The sequence below is a fragment of the Heloderma suspectum genome, chromosome 2 (genome assembly GCF_057233095.1).
Source record: "Heloderma suspectum isolate Gila_16-S chromosome 2, 16-S_ref, whole genome shotgun sequence".
Taxonomy (NCBI): domain Eukaryota; kingdom Metazoa; phylum Chordata; class Lepidosauria; order Squamata; family Helodermatidae; genus Heloderma; species Heloderma suspectum.
The window spans coordinates 166,920,005-166,945,145 of NC_139459.1; the positions used below are offsets into that span (position 1 = coordinate 166,920,005).

General features: G+C 49.0%; 2 protein-coding genes across 9 annotated transcripts in view; one reads left to right on the top strand and one right to left on the bottom strand.

The window, feature by feature from the left end:
• The first annotated feature begins 2,453 nt into the window (after positions 1-2,453).
• Positions 2,454-23,574, top strand: PODNL1 (podocan like 1). 4 transcript variants are annotated; one of them, XM_084835815.1, is made up of 11 exons: positions 2,454-2,614; positions 5,018-5,269; positions 5,716-5,809; positions 6,313-6,377; positions 8,566-8,675; positions 10,633-10,789; positions 11,726-11,841; positions 12,035-12,692; positions 14,834-14,982; positions 17,559-17,727; positions 21,473-23,574. In XM_084835815.1, the coding sequence occupies exons 1-10, from the start codon at positions 2,612-2,614 to the stop codon at positions 17,707-17,709; spliced, it is 1,755 nt and encodes a 584-aa protein (XP_084691941.1). In that variant the 5' UTR covers positions 2,454-2,611; the 3' UTR covers positions 17,710-17,727; positions 21,473-23,574. The 4 variants fall into 4 exon arrangements, with proteins under 4 accessions (XP_084691941.1, XP_084691942.1, XP_084691944.1 ...); XM_084835816.1 differs by lacking the exon at positions 21,473-23,574 and having other exon boundaries at positions 12,038-12,692; positions 17,559-18,367; XM_084835817.1 differs by lacking the exon at positions 5,018-5,269 and having other exon boundaries at positions 2,458-2,614; positions 21,473-22,750.
• Positions 22,613-25,141, bottom strand: part of CC2D1A (coiled-coil and C2 domain containing 1A) — a 61,339-nt gene continuing 58,810 nt past the window's right edge. For 4 of the 5 annotated variants that reach the window (XM_084835810.1, XM_084835811.1, XM_084835812.1 and 1 more), the window contains one exon: positions 22,613-24,898. In XM_084835810.1, the coding sequence (XP_084691936.1) occupies positions 24,878-24,898 (21 nt within the window). In that variant the 3' untranslated portion in view covers positions 22,613-24,877. The remainder of the gene's footprint in view (positions 24,899-25,141) is intronic. The other variant, XR_014787995.1, reaches the window with a different exon arrangement.

Consider the following 25,141-nt stretch of genomic DNA (forward strand, 5'->3'; position numbering starts at 1 on the left):
AACCTTAGCAGGACATTGCAATGCAAATACATTAACAAACAGTTGTATGTTTTTGGGCTAAGCTAAGCCTTGGCACTGGAAAGAATTTCTGGAGCACAGCCCTGGTTCAAATTAAACCTTACACGTAGGCCAATTTGGGAAGATGGTTTGGCCAAGGAAAGTGAGGCCCTGCCCGTGAATTCACAGCATTCCTCTATCTCATATGTAACTCAGTAACTTTTGGGAAAATACAAGTGATCAGTTCCAGAGTCTCTGGGAATATTTCTGGCATCAGCCCTCAGAGCTGTATCAATTTGCATGACAATCAGAAAAACCAGAACCACTTGCTCTTGTTTACAGACAGTCTCCTAACATAATTCAGGGACAAAACCCTGTAAGTGCAAAGGCTGGGGATGATGGTAGTAAAATTGCAGCTGCTTAACTTTACTGCAACACCGCAAATCTGATTAGGTGCCATATTCTACTTGGGGGACAGAACTCTGGTGACTTCAATAGCTGTTCTTCCTGTGGTGGTGTTGTAATGAGAGAAGAAACAGCTCAAACCAAAATGTTCCAGGCATCTGTTAAAGCTGGGCTGGGCAACCTGTGGACCTCTAGATTTTTTGGCCTACAACTCCCATCAGCCCTAGCCAGCATAGCCAGTGATGAGGGATGATGGGAGTTGTAGACCAAAACATCTGGAGAGCCACAAGTTGCCCGCCTCTGTGTTAAAAGGCACAGAACAAGTTTTCCTAATGGGAGTTTTCTTAAAGCGCATCTAATCCAGCATCCTGTTTCCTGTTGGTTCATCTAATCCAGCATCCTGTTTCCAACAATGGCTAGCCAGATGCTACTCCAGGGCACAAATCCTACAAGAGGAACCTAAATGCAACAGCCTTCCCCTATTGCTTGCCCTCCAACATCTAGTATTCAGAGATAAGCTGCCTCTAAAGATGGAAGTTTCATTTAGTTAACATAACTAATGCAAATAGACATCTGCCTTCCATAAATCCTCCTTTTAAAGCCATCTAAGCCTGTAGCCATCACCACAGAGGGTGGCAGTGAATTCCACAAGTTAATTATATGTTGTGTGAAGAAGTACTTTTCCTTTGTCTATCCCAAACCAACTACCCATCAATTTCACTGGGTGACCTCGTGTCCTCTAGTGTTAGAGGAGAGATGAAGAAATGTCTACCCAACATCCTGCAGCTGCCCCATTTCCCAGGGGTTACCCTTAGAAATAGGTTTTCATCCTCAATGACTCAAGCCCCTAATGTGAAAGGATCTCAAGACACTTTGCAGCCTTGTAAAGAATGGGCCAGGGCCAGAATGGAAATCAAGAGTTTATCTTACTATCCATATGTACCCTGTTCAAGTATCTTGATCATGGTGCCATCTGTCCTGCCTATTCCTACAGTTCTTCCACTGGGAACGAACCAGGGCATTTTATAACTGGGCAGAGAACTGAACCTAGCATGACCTAATTTTGAAACTTAGTCCTAGGACAGTGGCAGCCCTGCCAGAGATTGGTAATTTCTCTTCCAAAGGCTAAAAGTTCCAGCTGACTGGATGACAAATTTAAGTCCCAGTAATTGGCGGCGGCGGCTACTGCTGCTGGGATCTGCAGTACAAAGTTTTACAGATATTTCTAGATAGGTCTTTGAAGCATTCTGGGAGGTGGCATGTGAGCCAAAAACAAAAACAGCAACAAAAGCCAACGGTTAAGTCTGTAATTCAAAATGCAAGTGGCAATTTAAATGTAATTAACACCATTAGTATATTGACCCTTACAATTTTTACATTCGCTATTTGAATCTGTGTAATTCATTAAGCCACTTTGCATGGGCAAATGCTGGCAAGCTGATGGTGTTTTCTTGATTAGCACAGGATGGGCACTTTCTGCATGCTCAGGAGCACTCTGTTCTTCATTACCGATAACATGCAATTGGTTCCTCCTGCTGAGAGGTTAACTGGAAAAGCTTGAGGGGGCGCAAAGTCTGAGATGGGAGGGAAGATGCACTTACTGGATCTGTAGGACAAAGAAAAGGCGGCGTAACGTTGTGCAGATATCCAAAGGAAGGGATGGAGTCTTGGAAGCTGTACGAACGCACTAGAGAAAGATATGTGTGTGTGTGGGGGGGGGAGATTCCTCCCCGCGCTGACTGGGGAACGCAAACAGCAGCCGGCGAAACGCGGCCGATCTGCCCCAGGAGAGTCGCGCCTGGCTAGCGTTCCATCAGCCTCCCTTGGCGGAGGGAGCATTACGCAACAACAACACCCCCCCTTCCCGACTTTGATCGCATGGAAAACAAGGAGACAGAGACATCACATTTCTCCCTTCTCTCCCTCCGCCCCAACCCATCCCGCAGTAGTAGCAGCTACGGCAGCAGCCAGTCCGTCCCGGTTGCCCTTGGGGAAGAAAGGGGAGGGCTTCTTTCGTGCACTTTTTGGGCACTTCTCCGTGAGCCGTCTCTGGGCAAAAGAGGTTGGTTTCCGAAGGAAAAGGAAGGCTTTGATCGAACAGGACCCGGGCGGGAAGGGGTGCCGCCCGACCCGCGCGGGTTTCGATCCCTTTAGCGATCCGTGACAGCCTCCCGCGGCGGAGAGGCGGGCGCTCCAGCCGAGTGGGGCGATGGTGAGCAAAGAGCGTGGCCCGGGCGTTTTCTCCCCGTGGGGCGCGCCGGAGCGAGGCGGCCGGCGCACCACAGGACAGAGACGCCTCTAGGGGGCGGAGCGGGAGCCGGGCGGGAGCCGGGCGGCCGGCAAGCCTTCCGTTCCGCTTGCGCGGATTAGGGGCTGAGCGGATGAGGAGGAATGGGGAGGTCCACTCAGACGGGTCACAGGCCGAACGTGTGAATGGGAGGGTAGAAGGTGCAGCTGGCTGGGCTCTCTTAATTCGGATGAGTTACGTCCTTTGAATGGGAGGGCGGAGGAGCGGCTAGGCTCGTTTAATTCGGGTGAGTTACGTGCCATATCATTCTGTAACTATCCTGGCCGAGTTTTAAAAGAATGCCTCCCCCCCCCCCCACCACTCCTATGTCTGCTGATTGGTAAAGTGGGGATAATCCATGTTAAAGCTGGTTAAATGTTATTCTGAATTAATGAGCGCAACAGAGTATAGTGGCGTATATCGTGTGGGTATGGTGAAGGATCGCTTCCAGTTTGTGCAACTGTTTTTTCCTTGCAGTATTCCTGTATATTTAACAGCTGCCTCGCAGGCAGGCATTCTACAGGTGCCTGCAGCCTTTTGTCGGGTATGGAGATGAAACAGAAATGATGGAGAAATTTTCACTGGGGGAACTTCAGCCCGGTAGGAAGATGTTAAAAAGGCACAGAGACCTACTTCCATACCAGGCTTTTGTTACCTCATTCACGGAATTTCCCGGGTGTGTGTGGGGGAGCCTGACGATACCGACACCGTCTTCCACTTGTAACCTTCCTATTGTTTTGCTTTTTCTAAATATAAACTCTAAAAGAAGCAAGCAAGTCAAACACTCTAGAACTCAGGGCCAGAACTTCAGGCTTCTGTTTCTTCTGTTCAGAACTGTGGTGAACCCAGCATCCATTCTCTTGTACATTAGAATGGAGTTAAAGACTGACACACAGTTTTCTGTGATAAGCCCCTCTGGAAAACTCGTCCCTTCTCAAAGGGGTAATGATACCAGATTGCCATTGGAATATACTCTTTCCTTCATGCATTGACCGTGGGAATACATAGAATAAATGCATTTCAGTGGCATTGGTTTTCTGCTGGACCATTTGAGGACAGTCCCTAAAGACCACGGTGTAAGCAATCCATCAGACCACGGTGTAAGCAATCCATCACGCTTCGTTCAATGCATTCCAGTGGCCCCTCAGAAATGGCTCTGGCTATTAGGAAGAAATCAATACATTTCCAGGGCTATCCAGAGTCATTCTTTTTAGTTGGCAGTGTCAGTGCAGAGGGAAGGGGAGGATGTCAAACAGCAGCAATGACTGCAGAATTTAAGCAGCTGCACTGCATGACCTGAGAAGTACATATCCAGGATTCCTTCCTGGAGAGGCTCCTGTTCTGCACCTCCCAGATTATGGGGGCTGTTGAAAATATTACCACCAGCCCATGTGACTGCTTGGGTTGCTTGTGCAGTCAAACTGTCCTCAAGGATGCAGATGGGGGGGGGGGGCTATTGCTGTACGGTTGTCTTTCAATAGGCAGTCCTCTTACACCCACTTCAGGTCCCAAAAAGTCAGGGTTCCCATTAATTTCAACAGGGTGTCCACAGGAGAACATCATGGTGGATTGCCTTCTATTAGTAGGAAAGGATCCTGTCTGGGTTTTCTATTTCCTTCAGGCATCACAAAGTCTTGAGCCAGTCCTGAGTGGGAGCATACTAGGATGTAGGTGGGGGAAGAATTAAAAGTATCTCAACCAACCCAGGCCAGAGGAACCCTTTGAATGTCTCCATCCATTCCCCCCTCACTCATTCTCCACACACACACACACACTCTGCCGTAACCCATCTCTCAGTTGCGCTTTTTCTGCTTTTTATATCTGCCTGAAGCTCAGCCTTGTAAGGCTCAAAATGTTTGCATTTTCTCCCCCTCCCCCCGATAAATAGCAGGCTTATAAAGTTATTGGCTTGCACAGCCAGTTTGCGAGCAGGCACACCTCCCCCCGCCCAATGTTAGCAACCCTTTACAAGTCCACACATCCTTCTGAGCTCTTCCATATGTGCAGGAGCTCTACACAAACATTTCTGTACAGGCCACCCTCTGTTTTGTTTTTGCCCCTATGTGATGCTTCCCCAGTTTCCCCATTCAATACACTCATTCGCTTAGCACCCCTGGAAGAGACAAGCACCCCTTGTGTCTTTCTGCTCCCCCCCTTGCAATCAATGAGGCATTTCAGTGTTAAGGGGCTCTGTCTACATTTCCACTGGAGCTGCCTGGGGGGGGGGGGTTTCCTGGCCTACCCGGTGAAGCAGACAGGGGAAGCATTGAGAGAAAAGCATGTTGTATAGAGCCCCTATTGACTAGCCCCGACCTCTGCCCCCAGCAGCATCTGTGCAGTGGCTGTCTTCTACTACTGCTGGTCAGCATTCCTTACAGCTTCCTGCTTCAGAACCCTGATGACGAAGATGACCTGCCACCAGTGGCATCCCAACCTACAGGGGGCATCCCTGCCCAGAATGTGCCTGGCTGCCCAGCCAACTGCACCTGCCCGGCAGAGGAGACGGTGGATTGTGGCGGCCTTGACTTGCACATTTTCCCCAGCAATATCTCTGCAGGCATCCAGCATCTTTCACTGCAGGTGATGAAGGCCTGGCACTGACCAGAGAAGAGGATGAGCCTGCCCCTAGTGGGAGGGAGGATAGGTCCGAGGAACTGCAGGAGGCAAGAAAGAAGGCGCCCAGATCCGTGTCTGTCTGTGTGAACCCCTCAGGGCCAGCCCTACCATTAGGCAGGGTGAGGCAGTTGCCTCAGGTGGCAGATGCTGGGAGGCAGCAGCAAGGTGTTCAAGGAGAGAAATTTGTGCCTTGCAGCCTACGCTGCACCCCCTAAGTTAGCCTGCTGCTTTCAAATTCAGTGGAGAATGTTAGTGTTGAAGACGGATTCATCTGCCAGTCCAGTCACCTGTTGTACATGGAATGGGAGGGGGTGCCATCTTGTCCTTTGCCTCCAGCAGCAAAATGTTTTGGGCTGGCCTTAGAACCCCTTGCTGCCTGTCTTACCCCTGTGCTGGTTTTCCTTCTGCAGAATAACCAGCTGCAGGAGCTGCCCTACAATGAGCTGTCCCGACTGGCTGGTCTGAGAACCCTCAATCTCCACAACAACCACATCCACTCTGAGGGTGAGTAGAACTAAGGGAACAGAACTTTCCCTGGTATTCTGAAGGTGTACTGGCATTTCAGAGGGGACACTGCCGCCACCCCCCCAACCACACACAATGGCTATTGCCCCCTAATTGCCCAAGATTCCTGTACCCTTAAGAGTAGATGGATTGGTGGGTCAGAAGCTAAGACTAACCTTCAGCTTTCCCCCCATCCTTTTACTTAATAAAGGACGGACCTGGGTTCTTCAAGCTCAATCTCCCCCCCACACACACACAGAGAGTTTTGCGGGAGTAGTTATTTGGCTGCTCTATGTGAAAGAGATGTTAATTAGCAACCCTGTTCCACGCCAGAGCTGGCTGCATCAGACTCAGCAAGAGACTGTGAGCCAAGGTTTGCCGCTTCTTGGGCTTGGGACGAGTGGGTAGAGGTGGATGGGGAGCCTTGCGTGGGGCAAGAAGGTTGGCCAAGCCAGCAAGGATCCCCAAATCCTGGCCTTTTTTCTCCTGTGTTCCATTTAAAGGTCTCCCGGATGAAGCCTTCGAGTCCCTGCAGTCGCTTCAATACATCTACCTGGCCAATAATAAGGTGAGTGTGTTTATGGCTGGGGAGGAAGGACTGGCTTGTTTGATTCTCATAGGCCTTGAAAAGCAAGCCAGTGAACTGCTGCATTTCGTCAGGGACAGGAGGCACTAGGGCAGGAGTGGAGAACCAGTGCCCCCGTCCCCCAAGGTTTAGTCCAATAACAACTGAAGGGCCCCAAGTTCCTCAGACCCGCCCCAGGGGATGCTCCACTGACAATCACTGTTCCCGCCCATGCTCTGGAGAAGACGGTAGTAGGAGCTCACCCTTCTTCAGATGGATTCAGGGCATTGCTAGGCACTTAAAAGATCTATGTATATTCTCATTTATAACTATAGATGCAAATTTTGAAATAATTACAAGGATTTATTTAAATTTCACAGGAGGCAAAGCCAATTTCTCATCCAAATAATCTCAAATAAACTAAATTCTGCAATTAATTTGCACCCTGACTCAGGTCACTTCAAACCAATGGAGAAAGTTTTGTTCTAAGCTTAATTGCTATGCAGAGAGAATATTTGAGGACAGGGGTGTTGCTGCATGAGGGAAGGGGAGAGTTAACCCTTCCCTCCCGAGCTGCAACCCCGCTTGAGAACTGTCCCCAGCATAACAATTAAGCTGAGGAAAAAACCTCCCATTAGGCCTGCGGAATAGACCTGAGGCCCTGGGAAATAGCGTCCAGGCTGGAGCCCCATGGGCCCAGGTCTATTTAATAGATTTATATACCACTGAACATATTTAAAAATAGCTCGAGCAACAACCTGGGAGAGATTAGATTCCTCTTAACATCCTTTAATTATCAAATTGTATCCACAGCCAGCGGGGCTAGGGGAAAGCTTGGCATTTTCCCATGATTTCAGGCCATATTTCTAGGTGAAATAAGGATTTTAATGCAACAGTAGTGACTGACTGTTAATACAGGACTAGGAAAGAGTTGTCATACTGGTTTAATTAACACAGTAAGGGCGCAATCCTATGCATGTTTAGACAGAAAAAAGTCCTGCAACTCCCAGCATTCCCCAGCCAGCATGGGTAGCTGGGGAATGCTGGGAGTTGTAGGACTTTTTTCTGTCTGAACATGCATAGGATTGCGCCCTAAAAGGATGTGTTTTGGGGTATGTAGAACCACAGGAGTTGTGGCCTGGGGGAAGGCAGTTACCGTTCCCCCTAAAATAATCCCAGGTTCACAGTGAAAAGCCAACTCTGTCTGTGCTGGTGACTTACAATTATGAGGAGTGACGAAGGACTATAAATACGAACACAGGAAGCTGCCTTATACTGGATCAGATCATGAGCCCCTATAGCTTAGCACTGGCGACACTGACTGGAAGCAGCTTCTAGGATCTTGGGCGGGAGCCTTTCCTAGCCCTAACCTGGAGGTGCGGGGGCTTGAACCTGGGACCTGCTGCCTGCAAACCATGTGCTCCACCACTGAGCCATGGCCTTTTTAGATCAACTAAACAGGATGGACTGACTTCAGTTTTGTACAGTCTACTTTTTGGTCTACCAAGGTGTGTTAAATGTACATAGCAAGAGGGCGTACTCAGGGTGTTAAACTACACTACGCTAGTAAATTAAGCTTGCATTTTGCAAACACAGATATATCTTCTTGACTGCTTCCCAAAATTCCCCTCCTTCAAATCCAAGCATGATTCAGGAGTGTGAAGAGGCAACCGAAGTCGCTGACACTCCAGCTCCTATTTAGCTTGGCTTGCTCTGTGTTGGAATGCTGGCCCCAAGCTTTTAATGTTCAGTGTAAAAGTGTCCCATTTTCAGACTGGACTAGTAATCATCAAGGTGTCTTGAGCTAATTCTGAACCAAATTTTAGCTTCCTAGCTAGAGTGGGAGTAGCATAACCATTTGTGTTTTGACTGTACCACTTCAGATGATGGGTGGGAGTTCACACGATGGAATGTCCTCATACCAATAAATACATCCTCCACGTGGCCTGGCCTAGCCTAGCCTTCTCCCTGGCAGGCTTGTTTTCTATATGCGGGGCTTTGGGGAGGAGCATTCGATTTTGTGAACCCCCACCTGCTGTCTGGTATAGAACAGCGATATAGAGCAGAAAGATTTACCATCTCATCTGCTGCACATGAGGACTATAGTAGCTCCGATCCGGCACGGAGCACAGGAGGCAGATACTGGGAGCTGGGGCTAGTCTGACATGTTCTCTGTGGTTCTCCTTTTCAGCTGTCAGTGGCGCCACAGTTCCTACCCACCACTCTGCGCATTGTGGACCTTGCCGCCAACCACCTGACATGCATCTACCCGCTCACCTTTGGGCATAAGCCTGGCCTCAGGTAAAGTTTGGATAGAGGACTAGCCCCGCGTTGCTGCGAAAGCAAGGCCAGCGCCATAAGGTGTTGCCAGACTTCCTGCAATACCAAACTGCTTGCTGCAGGGACCCAGGAAGGGGGAAAGCGATGTTTATTGAGGCACCTGGAAGTCTGTTCAGGAGCCACTTACTCCTAATCCTAGGGGCGCAGAGGCTTGCTGAGGTTACTAAGTGGAGAAGAAAGGCACTCTGCATCTGCTCAGAGATACCCCTCCTCTGTTTCCTTTATTACTAGTTCACATCAGCCTTATAGTAAGAAATGTTACAGGGCAGCTTTGCCCAACCTGGTGCCCTCCAGATGTGTTGGACTCCAGCTCCCATAATTCCCAGGCAGCATGGCCAGTGGCTGAGGATTATGGGAATTGCTGTCCAACACACCTGGAGGGCTCCAGGTTGGAGAAGGGTGTTGTGGGGAGTGGGTGGTGATGGCTGAGAGTACACTGGTAGAGCACTATAAGTCAATGGGAACTGCAGAAACCTAAAAGGGAAGTCGTGTCATACATTCGCATTAAAATAAAATAAGTAATCAATACTTACAACGGTGCACACGCCTATCTGGGAGTAAGTCCCATTGAGTTACTTTTGAGTGGACATATACAGGATTATTCTCTTTTAGAAGCTTAATATTAATGCAATTTAAAAAGTGCTATCGGTCCTCCTAGTACAGTTGTACTCAGACTAAACTACGGAAGGCAGAAGGCTCACTTCTTATTCAGCAGTTGGATAGAATACTTTATGTCAGAGCCAGCTTCCCATGAGACAGGGTGAATCCCCTGCCTCAGACGCCAGAGTGGGAAATTGTGCACTTGCCCTCTGCCCGCCAGGGCTCCCTTGGACACTTCTCCAGTCAGTGCCTGACTCTGGGAAGGGCTGCTGCAGAACCAGGCATTTCAGACTGTGTGGCTCTCTGAAGAGCCACTCTGGCTGCTATTGCCAGCCAGTGCAACTCTTCAGAGAGCCCACCCTCTGGCTCGATCTACTCAGAGCGACCCAGAGGGGGAGCGGGGACGTGGCAGCTGGGGGGTAGGCTCACGGCGGTGACAGGTTTTCTCCCACGTCAGGTGGTGCAAAAGCTTCATATGTAAGAGATCACTGGGGGGGGGGGGGAGTAAGTAAGATGTGGGGAGACACAGCAGGAGCCACAACTGTTGCAATGGGGGTTACACCATGGGCTGCCAGCTGGCCATCTTGCTTTTAAAGGAAAACTGAAAAATCAGGGAAGGTGCCCATAATACTTTCAGGGAGTGGAGGGGTGTGAGTAGGCCCATTTCTGTGGCTACAGCTCAGCTTCAGCTGTCCCTTACCCTGGCACTGAGAAAAATCCAGGCTAAGTCCTGGCTGAAATGACATCCTGAGTAATCAGTCCCAACTACACAGAAATATTGGCCACAGGATGGTGTGGCGGTTGGTGGGTGGGAGATGTGTGGCTGAGCCTTTTTTCTCCTTGGAGAATCTACAGGTCTTTTCACACGCTCGAAGCACACACGACAGGAAGCTGAAGCTAATCCTAATGAAAGTATGTGTACAATACAAGTGTGTGCAAACAGAAGTTTGTTTCCACTTCTTGTTCACACTTGAGGTGTTAAAGTGCACACTTAAGACACCTTAGGGTGGAGAACATGCAGTCCTCATGGTATTGTTGAATTCCATCAGCATGATCAGTGGTCAGGGATAATCATGGTAGTTGTTAGGTAAACATGTACAAAAAAAAGAAAAGGCCATGTGTGAATGATGCTCACCCTCTTACAGAGGTCGGGATCACTCTGGTTTAGAAGCCGACAGCACTCTTCCTGCAGGATCAGCAGCCGAGTGTCATGTCAAGGGGGAACCACTGGGAGCCAGTAGGGGGCGCTGCCCCTGGAACTCAATGACACTGGCCCCTAGTGCTGACTCTTAATCTGGCCCTTTTCTCCCCGCCACAGGTCTGTTTATATGCACAACAACCAGCTGAAAAACACAGGCCTGCCCTTTGATGCCTTCAATGGCTCTGATGCTGTCAGCACCCTGATCCTCTCTAGCAACCGGCTCACCTACATGCCCCAGAATTTGCCCCGGGCCATCGTCCGCCTCCACTTACAGGTTGGCAGCCCACATTCCCCATCTGGATAGTAGAGAAGCAGAGACTTGCTGCAAAGATTTAAGGGGCCAGCAGTGAACTGGGGAGCTATAAGGGCTTTTAGAAGCCAAGAGCTCTGGTTTTTAGCTCAAACCCAAAGTGGAGAGTGGAGCCTAGCAGTTAGAACAGGGAGGTTTTTCTACTATCTATTTTTCTTTTGCGAAACCTGGAATTTTTTGTTCTATTTCGGGGTGATGAGGGGTGAAGAGAGTTGGCGTTACTGGAAAAATTCAGGATGAGGCAGTTGGAAGGATGGGTGTAGAGTCAGGGATGAGGGGTTGGGCTGTGAATCCCCCTGCCAGTTCTTCTCTCTGGTGCTAAACTGGAGGGTTCTCTGTCACACTGCAGGCTAATTTATACAGCCAGCAGAATTGTGCTAAAGCTATGCCTGGACTGTATTACTTCAAGCTGCCAGTAAAGTTAATGTGTTTGAATGCTCCCCTACAAAACACACACCCTTCCCTGCACGTAGAAGATTCTGAACCTTTTGTTCCGTGACATGTCATATTTGATGTTCAGGAATTCTTAAACTTGAAGAAATATTCAAACTTGCACCCTCTTATCTACAGCCTGAAGTGGTACAGTCCAGGAAAAGCTTTACCACTTGATTCCTCCGTTTATACAAACCTAGCTATGAGAAGCAGAGGAGATTCTAAGAAAGCTGCCGGATTTGGAGTTAAGATTTCCTGTTCTGCACCCATCAGGGTCATCCCAGCCATGGACATGCTGGGGCCCCTTGATCCAAACATGTCCGTTGATCGGGTTCCTACATCAGAGCAGTTCTGTGCCAACTGTGCTGGGCAGTCTAATGGCAAGGCTGAAGGCCCCTCCTAGGCTGGTGGTGGTGGGGAAACGGCAGCAGAGGGGCTCCTCCTTGACCACAGGGCTCTACATTACAGAATAACCACATCTCCCGTGTCCCAAAAGGGGCCTTGAGCAGCCAGTGGCGCCTCCGGGAGCTCTACCTGCAGAACAATAACCTGTCCAACGATGGCCTTGACCCCTCCACCTTCAGGTAACTGTGACGAAAGATGGGGCTACCTATGGGTCTGGAGTGGTGAAGCTGGGAGCCAGAGCTCCTGCGTTCCCTCTTCCTCGTAGCTGGCTCTGGGACTTGGGGGTGGGGGAGCTGGAAAACCTCGGGGGAGCAGAGGCAGGATGTTGCCTTGGTGGGCCCCTTAACGGCCACTTCTTGCCTCTCTACACAGCAGGCTGAAGAGCCTGGAGTACCTGGACCTTTCCAACAACAACCTGACGCAGGTGCCCGCTGGCCTCCCCCCAAACATTGTGATCTTACACCTGGGCCGGAACCACCTGAGCGCCCTGCCGCCTGAGCGCCTGAGCCGTGTGCGGGGCCTCCAGTACCTCCTGCTGCAGAGCAACACCTTGACCGCCTCCGGGGTGCACCCGGAGGCCTTCTCCCGCCTGCGTGCCCTGCACACACTCCACCTCTACAACAACCGGCTGGAGCGTGTCCCGCCTGGGCTCCCGCGGCGCGTCCGCTCTCTGATGCTGCTGCACAACCAGATTGCACACATCGGGCTGCACGACTTTGTGGCCACCTACTCCTTGGCCGAGCTCAATCTGAGCTACAACCGCCTTTACAGCGCCCACATCCACCGCCTGGCCTTCCGCAAACTCCGGCACCTGGAGAGCCTGGACATCTCTGGCAACCAGCTCACCCTCTTGCCTGCCGGGCTGCCTGCCAGCCTCCAGGTTCTCCGTCTCCAGAAGAACCAGCTCAACTCCCTTTCTCCAGAGCTGCTGGCCAACCTCACCATGCTCAAGGAGCTGCACCTGGCGCACAACCGCCTGCAGATTAGCGGCATCTCTCCAGGCACTTGGCAGGAGCTGCACAGCCTCAAGGTGAGGCGGGGTGGGACTTCCTCATTTGCATCCCAGCAGCTCAGAAGCTGTTTTTAGGCAGAGATCTCCGTGGTAAGCTTCCATGGTTTGAGGAGGGGCTGGCACAAGCCATTTTGCTGCCTGAGGCAGAGCAACAAATGGCACACCCTCGGTACCCCCCTCCCAATCAAGATGCGTAGTACCCAAGGCGGGCCAAAGTTGTTTAGGCATCTGAGGGAGGAAATCCCACAACGGCCTCTTCCCCTCCCTGCCAGAGAAAATAATAAATAACCATTTGCCGCCCTTTCATGACACCCTGTCTGACGCCTGAAGCAGCTGCCTCACTCTGCCTAATGGTAGGGCCAGCCCTTGGGCTGGGTCTGAGGGACAGAGTCCTATTCCTCATGTGCAGATGGGGAGAAATACAGGGGGAGCCAGGAGTCATTGTAGGCAAAGTTGGAACAAATAATGCAGACAAGATTCGCGTCAGGATTTACAAATGCAAAATCTCACAGCAGCTGCAGAAGGATTTCCCACCCACCCCCTGTCTCATCATGTTTAGAACTTGGGATCATACCCAATTAAGTTGAATTGCATAGTTTCAGGAAGTACTGCTTCACATAAGGCACAATAAAAACTTGCCGAATAAAGTTGCAGATAAAAGGAATTCTTCACACAGCACATAGTTAAAAGTATGGAATTTGCTACCACAAGATGTTGTGATGTCCACCAATTTGGATGGCTTTAAAAGGGGATTAGACAAATTCCTGGAGAAGGCTATTGATGGCTACTAGTCCTGATAGCTATGTGTTACCTCCAGAATCAGAGGCAGTGTGCCTGTGTACACCAGTTGCTGGGGAACATGGGCAGGAGGGTGCTGTTGCATTCATGCGCTGTTTGTGGGCTTCCCATTGGGGCAGCTGACTGGCTAGTGTGCGAACAGAACGCTCGGCTAGACAGGCCTTTGGTCTGATCCAACAGGGCTCTTATGACCTTCCACATACAGACACAAGTTCTCTCTCTGAATACCTTATACTAGTGATAAATAGCGGGGGTGAGATTGCCTTCATTGTCCTGCTTGTGAGCAGCCAGAGGCATCTGGCTGGCTGCTGGTAGAAACACAAGGTTGCCCTATATGGAACCAGCAAAGCAGTTATTTTGGTTCTCAGGGAAAGACTGATACAGGCTGGATAGAGACTATACTGTGACACTTGAGTTTTGCCACAACACACACCCTCCCATGGCAGACGTTGGGTTCCTTTGGTGGCTTTGGCTTAGGGACACACAAATATGCCTAAAACCTGGACTCCTTGCCATGTAATCATTTCACATGCTGACTTAGTCCTCAGGTCCCTGCTTACGAATACTCAATATTCAGCACATTGCTACAGTGGATTAATTTCACCATACCTTCACAACTACTTTGCCCTTTCCCCTTCAACCACCATTTTAGCAACTCTTAGCACATGCAAGAGAGTATGGCACCCATAGGGCCAGCCCAAAGCATTCTGAAGCCTGAGGCGGAGGATCAAAATAGCACCTCTCGTGGACCTAAACCTCTGCTGTGAAAGGGCACAATCTGCCAGAGGCAATCCTATACTGGCCTATTTAGTACCACTGTGGTTTTGTGCCACTCCAGCTCATCTCAGTGGGGCTTTCAGAAGAGAACAAATGGAATTATTATTATCAACATTTTTATCCGGCTCCTCAGCCAAAAAGGCTCCCAGAGTGGCTTACATGCAATCAATAAAAACAGGACAGTCTCTGCCCACAGACTAGTAACGAAGATGCAAGACAAAAGGGAAAAGGAATGGGGAGGGAAGAGGAAAAAAGCAAGGTCTTTCAGCAGGTCTGGTGGAATGGTCTTGTTTCCCATCTCTTCTCTCTCTGCTGCAGCCTGCTGGAATGGCTGCAGGTGGTGACAGTAGAGGAGGAACCTGATGGGGCTGGTCTTAGAGCAGGGCTGGTGGAATGGCCCTGCTTCCCATCTCCTCCTCCTCCCCCGCTTTCGCAGCCTGTGGGTGTGTTATCCCCTTCCTCCCTCCCACCAGGTCAGAGCAGCCCATCTCCAATTCTTGCCACCCTGAACAGTGCCCAAAATTGGCACCTGAGGCAGCTTCCTCATTCATTCTCTTAACATTTTCTGGGTTTTGCTTCTCCAGCTCCTGGATCTGAGCTACAATGAGCTGTCCTATGTTCCACCGGATCTGCCAGAATCCCTAGAATATCTGTACCTGCAGCACAACAGGATTGCTGTCATTATAGCCGAGGCCTTCCTCACAACACCCAACATGCGGGTCATCACTCTCAGGTAACGGAAGGGACACTTGGCTGCTGGATACTCAAGTATGGCTGTTCCCTACCTACTACTCATAAAGGATTACAGATGTTTGCATGTAGTCATGTTCACGTTGCATTTCCTCTTTAAAATACATGCAAGGCATGGGTTTGATTGTTGTTGTATTTTTCAGATGGAATGCAGCAAATACACACCAGGCATGTACCTTTTGTACCTGAAAGTGACTGACCCAGTTTGCATGATGAAACAACCTGCAGTTTGTTACCTGTGGGTTGTTTGGGAGTGCATGAGCATGCTGGCTCCTGCCCACTTCCAATGCTTTAAACAACTCAGAAACGGTGCATCCCTGGGTTGTTCTCTGTGATGCCCGAACCTGGTATTCTGGGTTGTTGAGGGAGAAACAACCCAGAGTTTGAACCCATGGTTTGTTCTTGGGTTAAAACTCTGGTCTTTTTCTCCCTCATCAATCAGGAGTTCCGGGTTTGGATGTCACAGAGAATAACCCATGGATTCAACATCCCTGGTTGTTCAGGGTACCGGAAGCGGGTGAGCGGTCAGGAGCCAGAATGCTCACTTGCTCCTGCGCACTCCCAAACAACCTGTGGTTAACTGTGGGTTGTTTTATCATGTGAACTGCATTGCTGTGTACTCTGCATTTTAAAAAAATAGAAATCTGCAGAGAGGTAATCCAAATTCTACACTCGGGGGGGGGGGCACCCCTAATGTTTGACTCGAACTCCCACTATCTCAGCCAGCACAGACAATATAGTCTGGAGGATCACAGATTCCCCACCAGTTCTACATCAAGCAAAACTAAATTCTACTACCTGTATAAATTATGCAAATTGAACAAATTATTAGTATTCTGCTGTACTTAATCCTTCAGTTTTACATAATGTATTCCAATTTTGTTATTCATGGCAAGGGCCAAGGCATTATGCAGGGCACTGAATCTCTGACCTCTCAGAATCTTTCCTTGCCAGGACTAGCTCCATTTTGTCTCTCTGGCCAATCTTAGGCTTGATACAGGACATAAAGCTCCTTAGTTTAAGACAGCTTGGCCAGTTAGGCATCACTAAAATAGAGGAAATGCACCAAAAAAGGACAAAAGGGGAAACCAATTTGCATATGCCAATTCATATGTAAAGATGCAAATTTAGAAATAACTAATTTAAATAGAAATAATACATTTCACCATAGTGGGGAAGACTGACTAGGTGACCTATGTGCCTGTTCAGACTGATGTGTTATGTGCTGATAGGCAACTTCAAGGCCTGCTGCTCCCCTTCGTATGGTTCTCTTTCTGCCAGACTTGGATTGGACAGCTGTTCACAGAGAGGACACCTTCAAATAGAGGACTGTCCTCTGTAAAGCAGGCCACCCTAGTTTAAGGGCCAAAGTACATGCAGTGCTAGTTTATGTGTAGATGGTCTCTGACATTTTTGTAAAGTGAAGTGGCAGACTGCATTTGGGGGGAAGCTGAGCTTTTTAACCCTTATTTCTTGTGCCTCTTTTCCTGTAAAAATCATGCACACGCACACTCCAAGCTGTTTTCTTTGTTCTGAAAAGGGGAAAATAAAACATTGAGGACAAACTTATATATGACAGAGAGCATTTGGCCCTGAGGGGCCTGGATGTGGCCAGATAATTCCTTCAAATGCTCCCCCCATCCCCAAGGCAGCTTTCCCCAACCTGGTGCCCTCCACATGTGTTTGACTGCAACTCCCATCATTCCCAGCCACTGCTGACTGGGAATGATGGGAGTTGCTGTCTGACACATCTGGAGGGCACCAGGTTGGGGAGGCTACTCTAGTGGGAGGCAATACACTCTACCTCTAATCTTCCCACCCTGTTTGTAATTCCCAGCTAGCTGATTCCTTATAAGCTTGATCCACAGAATCCACCCCAAAATGAACCAATGTCTGTCTTTCTCTTTTTTTTAAAGAAAGAAAGAGAAGGAATTTCAGAATGACATTTTTTTAAAGAGTCACTAGAAAAGATTAGGGAATTCACAGCAACAACCTACGAACTGAGAGCCTACACAGAATGAAGGAAACACCCTAGTACGTTACAGTGATGGTGCAAAACTTGGTGAATGCCAACGTTCATATGAGCATGCTGCAATTCCTGCTGAATGTTGTGAGTGCCTCAAAAATATGTAACTGCCCAATTTTCAGACATAAGCCTTTGTAAACCAGGGAATTGATAAAATATAAATAGCTACTGCAATAGCCGATGTAGGTCTGAATTTAAGAAGTCTATCAGGTGGAAAGGCAATTTAACTGACAGCTGATGGCATTAGAGAAAAGAATATATTGTTGTTATGATAAGGCAGAACAGAACTTTAAGGCTGTACACATATGCAGTCCAATACATGCTTACTCTCAGCTAAATCCTCACTGAAGCTTGCTTCCTAATAAATATGCGTGGGGGTGTGGTATAAAAGATTTCTGAGACTTTAGAATTAAAGCCATTGCCTGGAGCTGTATCAAAGTTCCAGGAATTGTCTGAATAAAAATTAAACTCCTCTTGTGTCTGCAAACCAGCAGCTGACCCATTTTACAAACAAACCCTCCCTTGTTTTCCAGATCCAACCGTTTATTGGCAGCCAACGTGTCTGAAGCAGCATTCGCAGACCTGAAACTGCTGGAGGTAGTTGACACTACAGGGAACCCAGAGCCTATCAGTATCTCTCTGCTGCAAGCTGGATGCTGGATCCACACTCGGATGGGCACCTAGGGAGGCGGCCCAGAGCAGGTTAAGCTTTGTGCCCCCAACCCACCCAGCCACCCAGGGCTAAACTTTGGGGGAAATTGTATCCGCAAACTGAATTACCCTCGTTTTCAGCCTTTCCTGGGATCATGGACCACTGACAATTATCACAAGATATCAGAACAAAAGCCTGTTGTATTCCATGCGTAATATATCAGAATGCTGCAAGTCATTGTTAAGAGGGGTCCTGTTTTGAATTGCACAAGGCCTAAAGCATTGAGACAGCTCATGTGGAAACAAGGCCATGAGTAAACACAGGTCAGTTCCTATTGTGACAATAAACCTATGTGTAAATTGTACCACTTCAGATTGCAAGGGCAGAGGGCTCACATGGCTGAATGCTTCTCCATACAAACAGACATTCTCTCCACAAAGACAATTAGATGTCAAGGCGGAAGGTTCTAGCCTACCCTCTTCCCAGGCTTGGAAGGATTTTTCTCATATGTATGGAGGAACATGCAGTTATGTAAACTTCCCCTGCAGTTTGAGATGGTACAAGTGAGATATAGGCATTCAGTTTAAGGATTTATACACTGCTTTTCAGGTGCACAGCCTTGAAAGTGGTTTACAAAGTGCTGTAGGGGAAAGGGAATGATCCAGTACTGAATAAATATTTATGTAATACAACAAAAGAAAATTGTAGCAAACTAAACATCTTGTAAAGCTTGGGTGAACTGAAAAAAAGAGTATTCACCTGGCATTGAAAAAAATAGCACAGCTTCCCTGGGGAGAGAGTCCCAGAGGTGGGATGCCACAGCAGAAAAGGCCTTGTCCTGGGTCACTCCCTGCCTCACCACAGATGGGGCTGGGGACCTGCAGAGAGGATGTGGATCTTAATAACCAGGGAGTTTTGTGTGCAAATTCCCTCCCTCTCAGCGGCAGCAACACAGATTAGCAGCGTTCTTTGTTTATGTACAGTCAGGCCAGAAATATTGGAACAAGGATAACTGTTTTGGCAGTTGGCCACTGTACACCACCACATTGAAGTTGAAAGGAAACACACCCAGATGGGAGCGAAGTCAGGACTTTCAGCTGTCATTCAAGGGGTTTGACAAAAGTGGGGCACTAGCCATTCAGGAAGGACAGCCAGTGGCATACACACACACCCATCATTGGTGGCTCGTAAGTAATGGAACAAATGGCTGACAAGCAGCTGCATGGCCAGGTGTGGCCTGTTTCCTGGGTACCCCATGACCAATCAAGCAGGTAAAAGGCCTGGAGGTGGTTCTGAGTGTTACATTTGCATTTGGTAGCTGTTCACTGGAACTCCCAACATGAGGTCCAAAGAGGTGTCCATGCGAGTGAAGGAGGCCATCATTAGGCCAAGGAAACAAACCCATCAGAGATAGCAAAAACAATGGGAGTGGCCAATACAACAGTTTGGAACATCCTGAAAAAGAAGCAATTAACTGGCAAGCTCAGCAACAGCAAAAGGTCTGAAAGACCACGGAAGACAACTAAAGTGGATGACCGCAGAATTCTGCTCATGGTGAAGAGGAACCCTTTCACAACATCTAGTCAGGTCAAGAATGCTCTTGCAGAGGTAGACATGTCACTGTCAACATCTACAGTCAAGAGACGGCTTATGAATATAAATGCAGAGGCTTCACAACAAGGTGCAAACCACTGGTAACGCTCAAGAACAGAAAGGCCAGATTAGCCTTTGCCAGCAAACACCTAAAAAAGCCTGCCCAGTTCTGGAATAAGAGTCTTTGGACTGATGAAACCAAGATTAACTTGTACCACAATGATGGGAAGAGAAAAGTATGGAGAAGGAATAGCTCATGATCCAACGCATGCCACATCATCTGTCAAACATGGTGGAGGCAGTGTTATGGCATGGGCATGTATGGCTGCCAATGGAGCCAGGTCACTGGTGCTTATTGATGATCTGACTGCTGATAAAAGCAGCAGGATGAATTCTGAAGTGTCTAGGGCTATAGTTTCTGCTCAGATTCAGCCGAATGCTGCCAACTGATGGGATGCTGCTTCATATATGCAGATGGATAATGACCCAAAACATACAGCAAAAGCTACCCAAGAGTTTTTCAAGGCAAAGAAGTGGGATGTTCTTCAATGGCCAAGTCAGTCACCTGATCTCAACCCAATAGAGCATGCTTTTCACTTACTGAAGGCAGAAAGACCCACAAACAAGCAGCAGCTGAAGGCAGCTGCAGTAAAGTCCTGGCAAAGCATCTCGAGGGAGGAAACGCAGCATTTGGTCATGTCCATGGGTTCCAGACTTGAGGCAGTCATTGACTGCAAAGGATTTTCATCCAGGTATTAAAGGCGATCCTTCAGTTTGAAATGTTGGTTTGTTCCATTACTTATGAGCCACCAATGATTGGGGGGGGGGGTGTATGCCACTGGCTGTCCTTCCTGAATGGGTAGTGCCCCACTTTTGTCAAACCCCTTGAATTACAGCTGAAAGTCCAGACTTCGCTCCCATCTGGGTGTGTGTTTCCTTTCAACTTCAGTGTGGTGGTGTACAGAGGCCAACTGCCAAAACAGTTATCCTTGTTCCAATATTTCTGGCCCTAACTGTATATCAGACAAGTGGGAGCGAGTAGCAGAGACCTAAGGAAAGAACTAACAAGGGTTTCTGTTCATGTGGTGGTGGTGGGTGGGTTGAGAGGGGATCCCTTTGCCTGTGTTTTGCCTCTTGTGGGACAAAGAAGCTGGGAGAGGGACCCTTGTGATCAGACTTGTAACCCTGGGCGACCAGTAGCCTGTCCCACAGTAGATACCCTTCCCTTCATATCAGTGCCATGCTGCTTTGAGAAAGAGTGTAGGCAATCATTAGGGAGATCCATTGGATCTAACATCCCAACATACGGCTAAAGCCCAACTCACAGTATAGGTTTGAACTCTCAGGGGATTGAGGCCAGCAGCATTCCTTTGCAAATGCACCGTGGGATGGCTGCTACTTATGAAGCTTCTGCCAGTTCCTCATTAAGTCCTGCCTAACAGAGCTGCCCACACCCTCCCCTCCCCCGCAACTTCCCTCCCCCGAAAGTCATTTGTGTCCCTTCCCAGACTTCCTATGATGCAGACCCAACCTAGGCATGCAGACTTGCCAAGTGTGATACGTTCCCCAATCTTCCTCCCCATTACGCTCTCTGATCCCTCCCCTTCCCCTCACTACCAATCCTAATTTGCTTTAGGCTCATGGCTCATGGTAACTCAGCAAGGCTGGGCAGCTGCCTTAGGCCCCTTGGCTTATGGGAGGGCTCACCAAACTGGGCCACAAATCTTGCATGCTCTCTAGTCCACCCTCCTTAGCATTCACCTGGCACTCAAAAATACTAGTGGAGAATGGATTAGGGATGGAGGGACCGAGGAAATTATGTATGTCCCCAGGGGAGGGGCCCACTGCAGGTCTTGTATCCAGCAGTCCACAAAACATGGAGTTAGCTCTGCTGCCACTGAGCACCTCCCCAAACTACAGCAGTCTAGCCTATCTCCCTCCCACCACATGACCAAGTTCACACCATCCCTAGAACACCTCCGCTTGGGACTCTTCAGTACATTGCCACCACTGAACATCTTCCTCAGCTGAAGGGAGGGGTAGACTGCTGTGCAACCACTGAACGGCCACTGCAAGATGTCTGGACCCCACTAACGCAAATGAGGGTTTGCCTTCTGCACCTCTCTTGCAGTGGGGCCCCTTGCTGAGGGGCCAACCTTTGGAGGTGACAGGCCCAGCTGACCGCACCTCTTTCTTTTGCAGATCACATCCTGGGTTCCCTTTGCACCACGCAGCTTCCATAGGCCTCTCAGCCAAGATGGCCTCAGCCCGCCTGCAGACAGCTTTCTGGAGGGATTTGCACCGCCCAGTGTTTGCTCTAAGCCAGCTGCATGGAGCAGAGCCACTACAGCATGCTCTGTCTGCTTTTCCAGGAGGCAGAACTCACCCACATCCCTCCAGGTTGAGAGACAAGATGGAGGCAAAGATAAAAAATAAAGAGTACTCCAATGATAGCTGCTACTGGATCCTGATCTCTAGTGGATCTGTGCTCACCCTAGGCTAAGCAACTGTACTCATGAAGGCAAAGTCTCTGAGGACTAGGACCAAAGTGGCAGTCAAGACCAGCTGAAGCTACTTGTGCACCCTGCACTTGACTGCAGAGTTACCTAGGGAATGAAGCATCTGGCAGAGCACCATTCAGTTCCTACTTCCACATCACTCTTCAAATCAGGTGCACCAAAACCCTAGTTTGGTAATAGAGTTGCTACCTAATCTAGGTAACGAGGACGTTCATTACTATCCCTTACAGTAAATGCACAGTTGTTTTCTGTGTGTCAAGTCCCAGTGGCATTTAATCTCTTCACAAGGGAGATGATGAACTGAATGACATTCAGGCTGTTCACCACCACGCAGAAATACTAGGCAGTTTCTCTGGATGTCCTACCTGGACAAAAGCTTGAGTAGATCTCAGACAATACTGGGAGGGAGGGAAGCACCTTCATCAAGGAACTACTAGGTACTGACCCACCACAAAATCTTGGTTTTCCCTGTAGAAAGACCAGACGACATCGCCCTAGCTAGGATCACAGGAGTCACGGCTGGAACGAGGAGGATAAATATAGGGAAGCAAAGAATACAGTGATACCAAAGGACCTCAGAAGGGCACCAGCCAGCATCCATCAACTCTTCTGGGCCACCCTGCTCTGAAATGAATGTTGGTTAAGAAGATTGAACCAGTGCCCTTTGACAGTCTGTACCCTATTCATAGGCGCTGGAGAGAGGGGGCGGGGGTGGGAGGAGGTTTCAGTTTAAAGTGATAAAGCAAGAGGGATTACTTACAGGTTTCCACAAGAATAACATCTGATTGCGGAGTTGACCCATGAACATAACACGGAAGAAAAGGAGATTTTTTAGCAAGAGTTTATTATTGGTGCAAGATTCCAGTATGGGTCTTACAGAGGTTTTTTTTAAATGCCCCCCCCCAAAAAAAACCCCTATATATTTATGTCACCCTAAGCATAAAATAAAGCCATAACACAGATTTGTGGCCTCTGCTTTTAACAGTGGCTTTCAAGGCCTCGGGCTGAGCAACAACCTCAGAGGCAGGCACTTGTATAAAAATCAGATTTCCCTAATACCCGGGCAGAGTGCATGGGTGGATTGTGAAAATGGGGCCAGAGAAGAAAGACTGTATAGAACATTGGTTTCCCTTTTATCATCTCACTATCTAGGGACAGGAGGATTTAAATTTTGGTTTTAAAAGGAATGTAGGTGGGGGCAGGGAAGACAGTCCAGGATCTAACCCACAGTTCATCACCTAATCTATCCTGAGTCAGGAACAACCCTGAGTTAATTTCTTACACTTAGATGTCTTTCAATCTAATACAGGAGACAGAACGCTTCCATTAAAAGGTCACATTTCCAGCTGCCAAAGGGGAGCCAATTCCCAAAAGGCCACACTGATGTGCCCCAGTGCATGCAGAAAATGCACACCTACAGGCTACAACAGCATGCCCCCCAGGGGGGGCTATAGATAGGATGTGTCTTCTCCATCTGCCATCTCAAGAAACTGATTATCAGACACCATCATTAAATAGGAATGGTGCAAGGAACAGTCTGGTATGGGAGGAATCAGCAGAAGCACTGGGCCAAGTGATTGTATCCCACAAGTAATTTCTGCACCAAACTGAGCTGATGCTCAATCTATCTGGGTATCAACGAGCCATTTCTGGGGGAGGGAAGCCTGCTCTTGCACTCTTTAGATGTCACAACAGAAAGGACAATCTCCCTCAGCAGTCTCTTATGCTTTTCTCAATGGGAGAGGGAAGTCTCCATCCCATGTTTGGGTCCTTTCATTGCTCAGAGGGGGGAAAAAGAGGCAGCAACTCCGAAATCAAGTCCCAGCAGCAAACTCGAATCACAGCTCAGTACATTTTCTTCCCTGAAATAGGCTGTATGGATGGCAGAGGAGTCAGGTGCCAGTAAAGAAAATATGCCACCTGGGCAGGCCTCCCATCCTTGCAGGCATCTGCAGGGGCCCGAGGCAGGTTGAGAAGCTGGAGCCTCCTGGGAACTGGCAAGCAAGACTTCACATACAGCCTCCAAAGGGGTCTTCTTGGCCACTCAGACAGCGATCAGGACAGTCAAAAGCAGTGAGTGGCTTAGCTCTCAAAGGAAGAATCACAAATAAACAGCAAATAAGCAAAGCTCAGAGAGGTGCGTGCAAAGTGCCTGGTGCAAGGGAGGGGAGGAGGCGGGGGGATGTAGCTACGAGGGGAGCTGTAAACTGAATGCAAACTACGTGGGTTGCGGGACGTGCTAGGATAACCTCTTTTGTGTTTTTAAAAGGTGCCAAATTCCCCAGTGAGTCCACTCGTACATGTTGGATGCTGCGGGGCCTTCCCACCTTGTGAAACAGAGAAGGGAAGACACTACAGGCATATCTATACTACATATTTAAAACTGTTTCAAGCCTGTTGAATTGACAGTCTGGACCAAGGGATTTTGGAAATTGTAGTTCCATCGAGGGCCTAGGTCAGGATGGGGAATGTGTGGCCCTCCAGATGCTTTTGGGACTGCAACTCCCATCATCCCTCACCACTAGCTGGGGCTGATGGGAGTTGCAGTCCAACAACATCTGGAGGGCCACCCATTCTCCCACCCCTGGCCTTAAGTATTGTGAGTACTCTCACAAAACTGTAATTCCCAGGATACGAAGGGGAGAGAAGCCATTGGAACTAAACCCGTTTCAATTTGTGATGGGGATGTACCTGGTAGTTGCAGCTAGAACAGAGAGAGGAATTATTTCCCTCCTCTACCAAGACCCAGCATCCTGGCTCTGCTGAGGAATTAGTCAGGGTCTCAGTGGGGCCCTGGGGAGGCCAGGCTGGGCCAGAGTGCCAAGGCATTGTCACGTGGATTGTCTTTCTTCGCTTGGCAGTGTTGCATGACTAAGGGAGCCACCGCGCATTCTTATTACATGGAGTGAAGACGAGGAAGAGCCCCGCTGCCAGAGCATAGTGAGCCGGCGCCACCTTGTGGCATTGCTGCTCCATCAGCACACAAGCCCAGCCCAGCCCAGTCACCCACGACAGGGAGGAGGCCGTGCATGAGAGTGCGGCTGCTTGGCCAGGTGCTCCAAGCGCTTTCACGCGGCCGCCCTTTCCTTCATTGGTGGAACTTCTGTAGCTGGAAGACAAAACAGGGAGAGCCATCAGTGCTTCTGTCACCACTGTCTCTTTCCAGTAAAAGGGAAAGCAGAAGCCAGCCTTCCCCACCATGGGGCCCTCTAGATGTTTTAGACTTCAGCTCCCATCAGCCCCAGCCAGCATGGCCAATGGCCAGGAACGCTGGGAGTTGTCGTCCAAAACATCTGGAGGGCACCTGGTTGGGGAAGGCTGGCACGAACAGTTTTCATTCATTCACGACATG

Excerpts from the sequence above, each read along its gene's own strand:
- PODNL1 (XM_084835815.1), top strand. Across the intron at positions 5,270-5,715 it reads TCCAGCATCTTTCACTGCAG|AATAACCAGCTGCAGGAGCT; the intron begins GTGATGAAGGCC and ends TTCCTTCTGCAG. Across the intron at positions 11,842-12,034 it reads CTTGACCCCTCCACCTTCAG|CAGGCTGAAGAGCCTGGAGT; the intron begins GTAACTGTGACG and ends CTCTCTACACAG.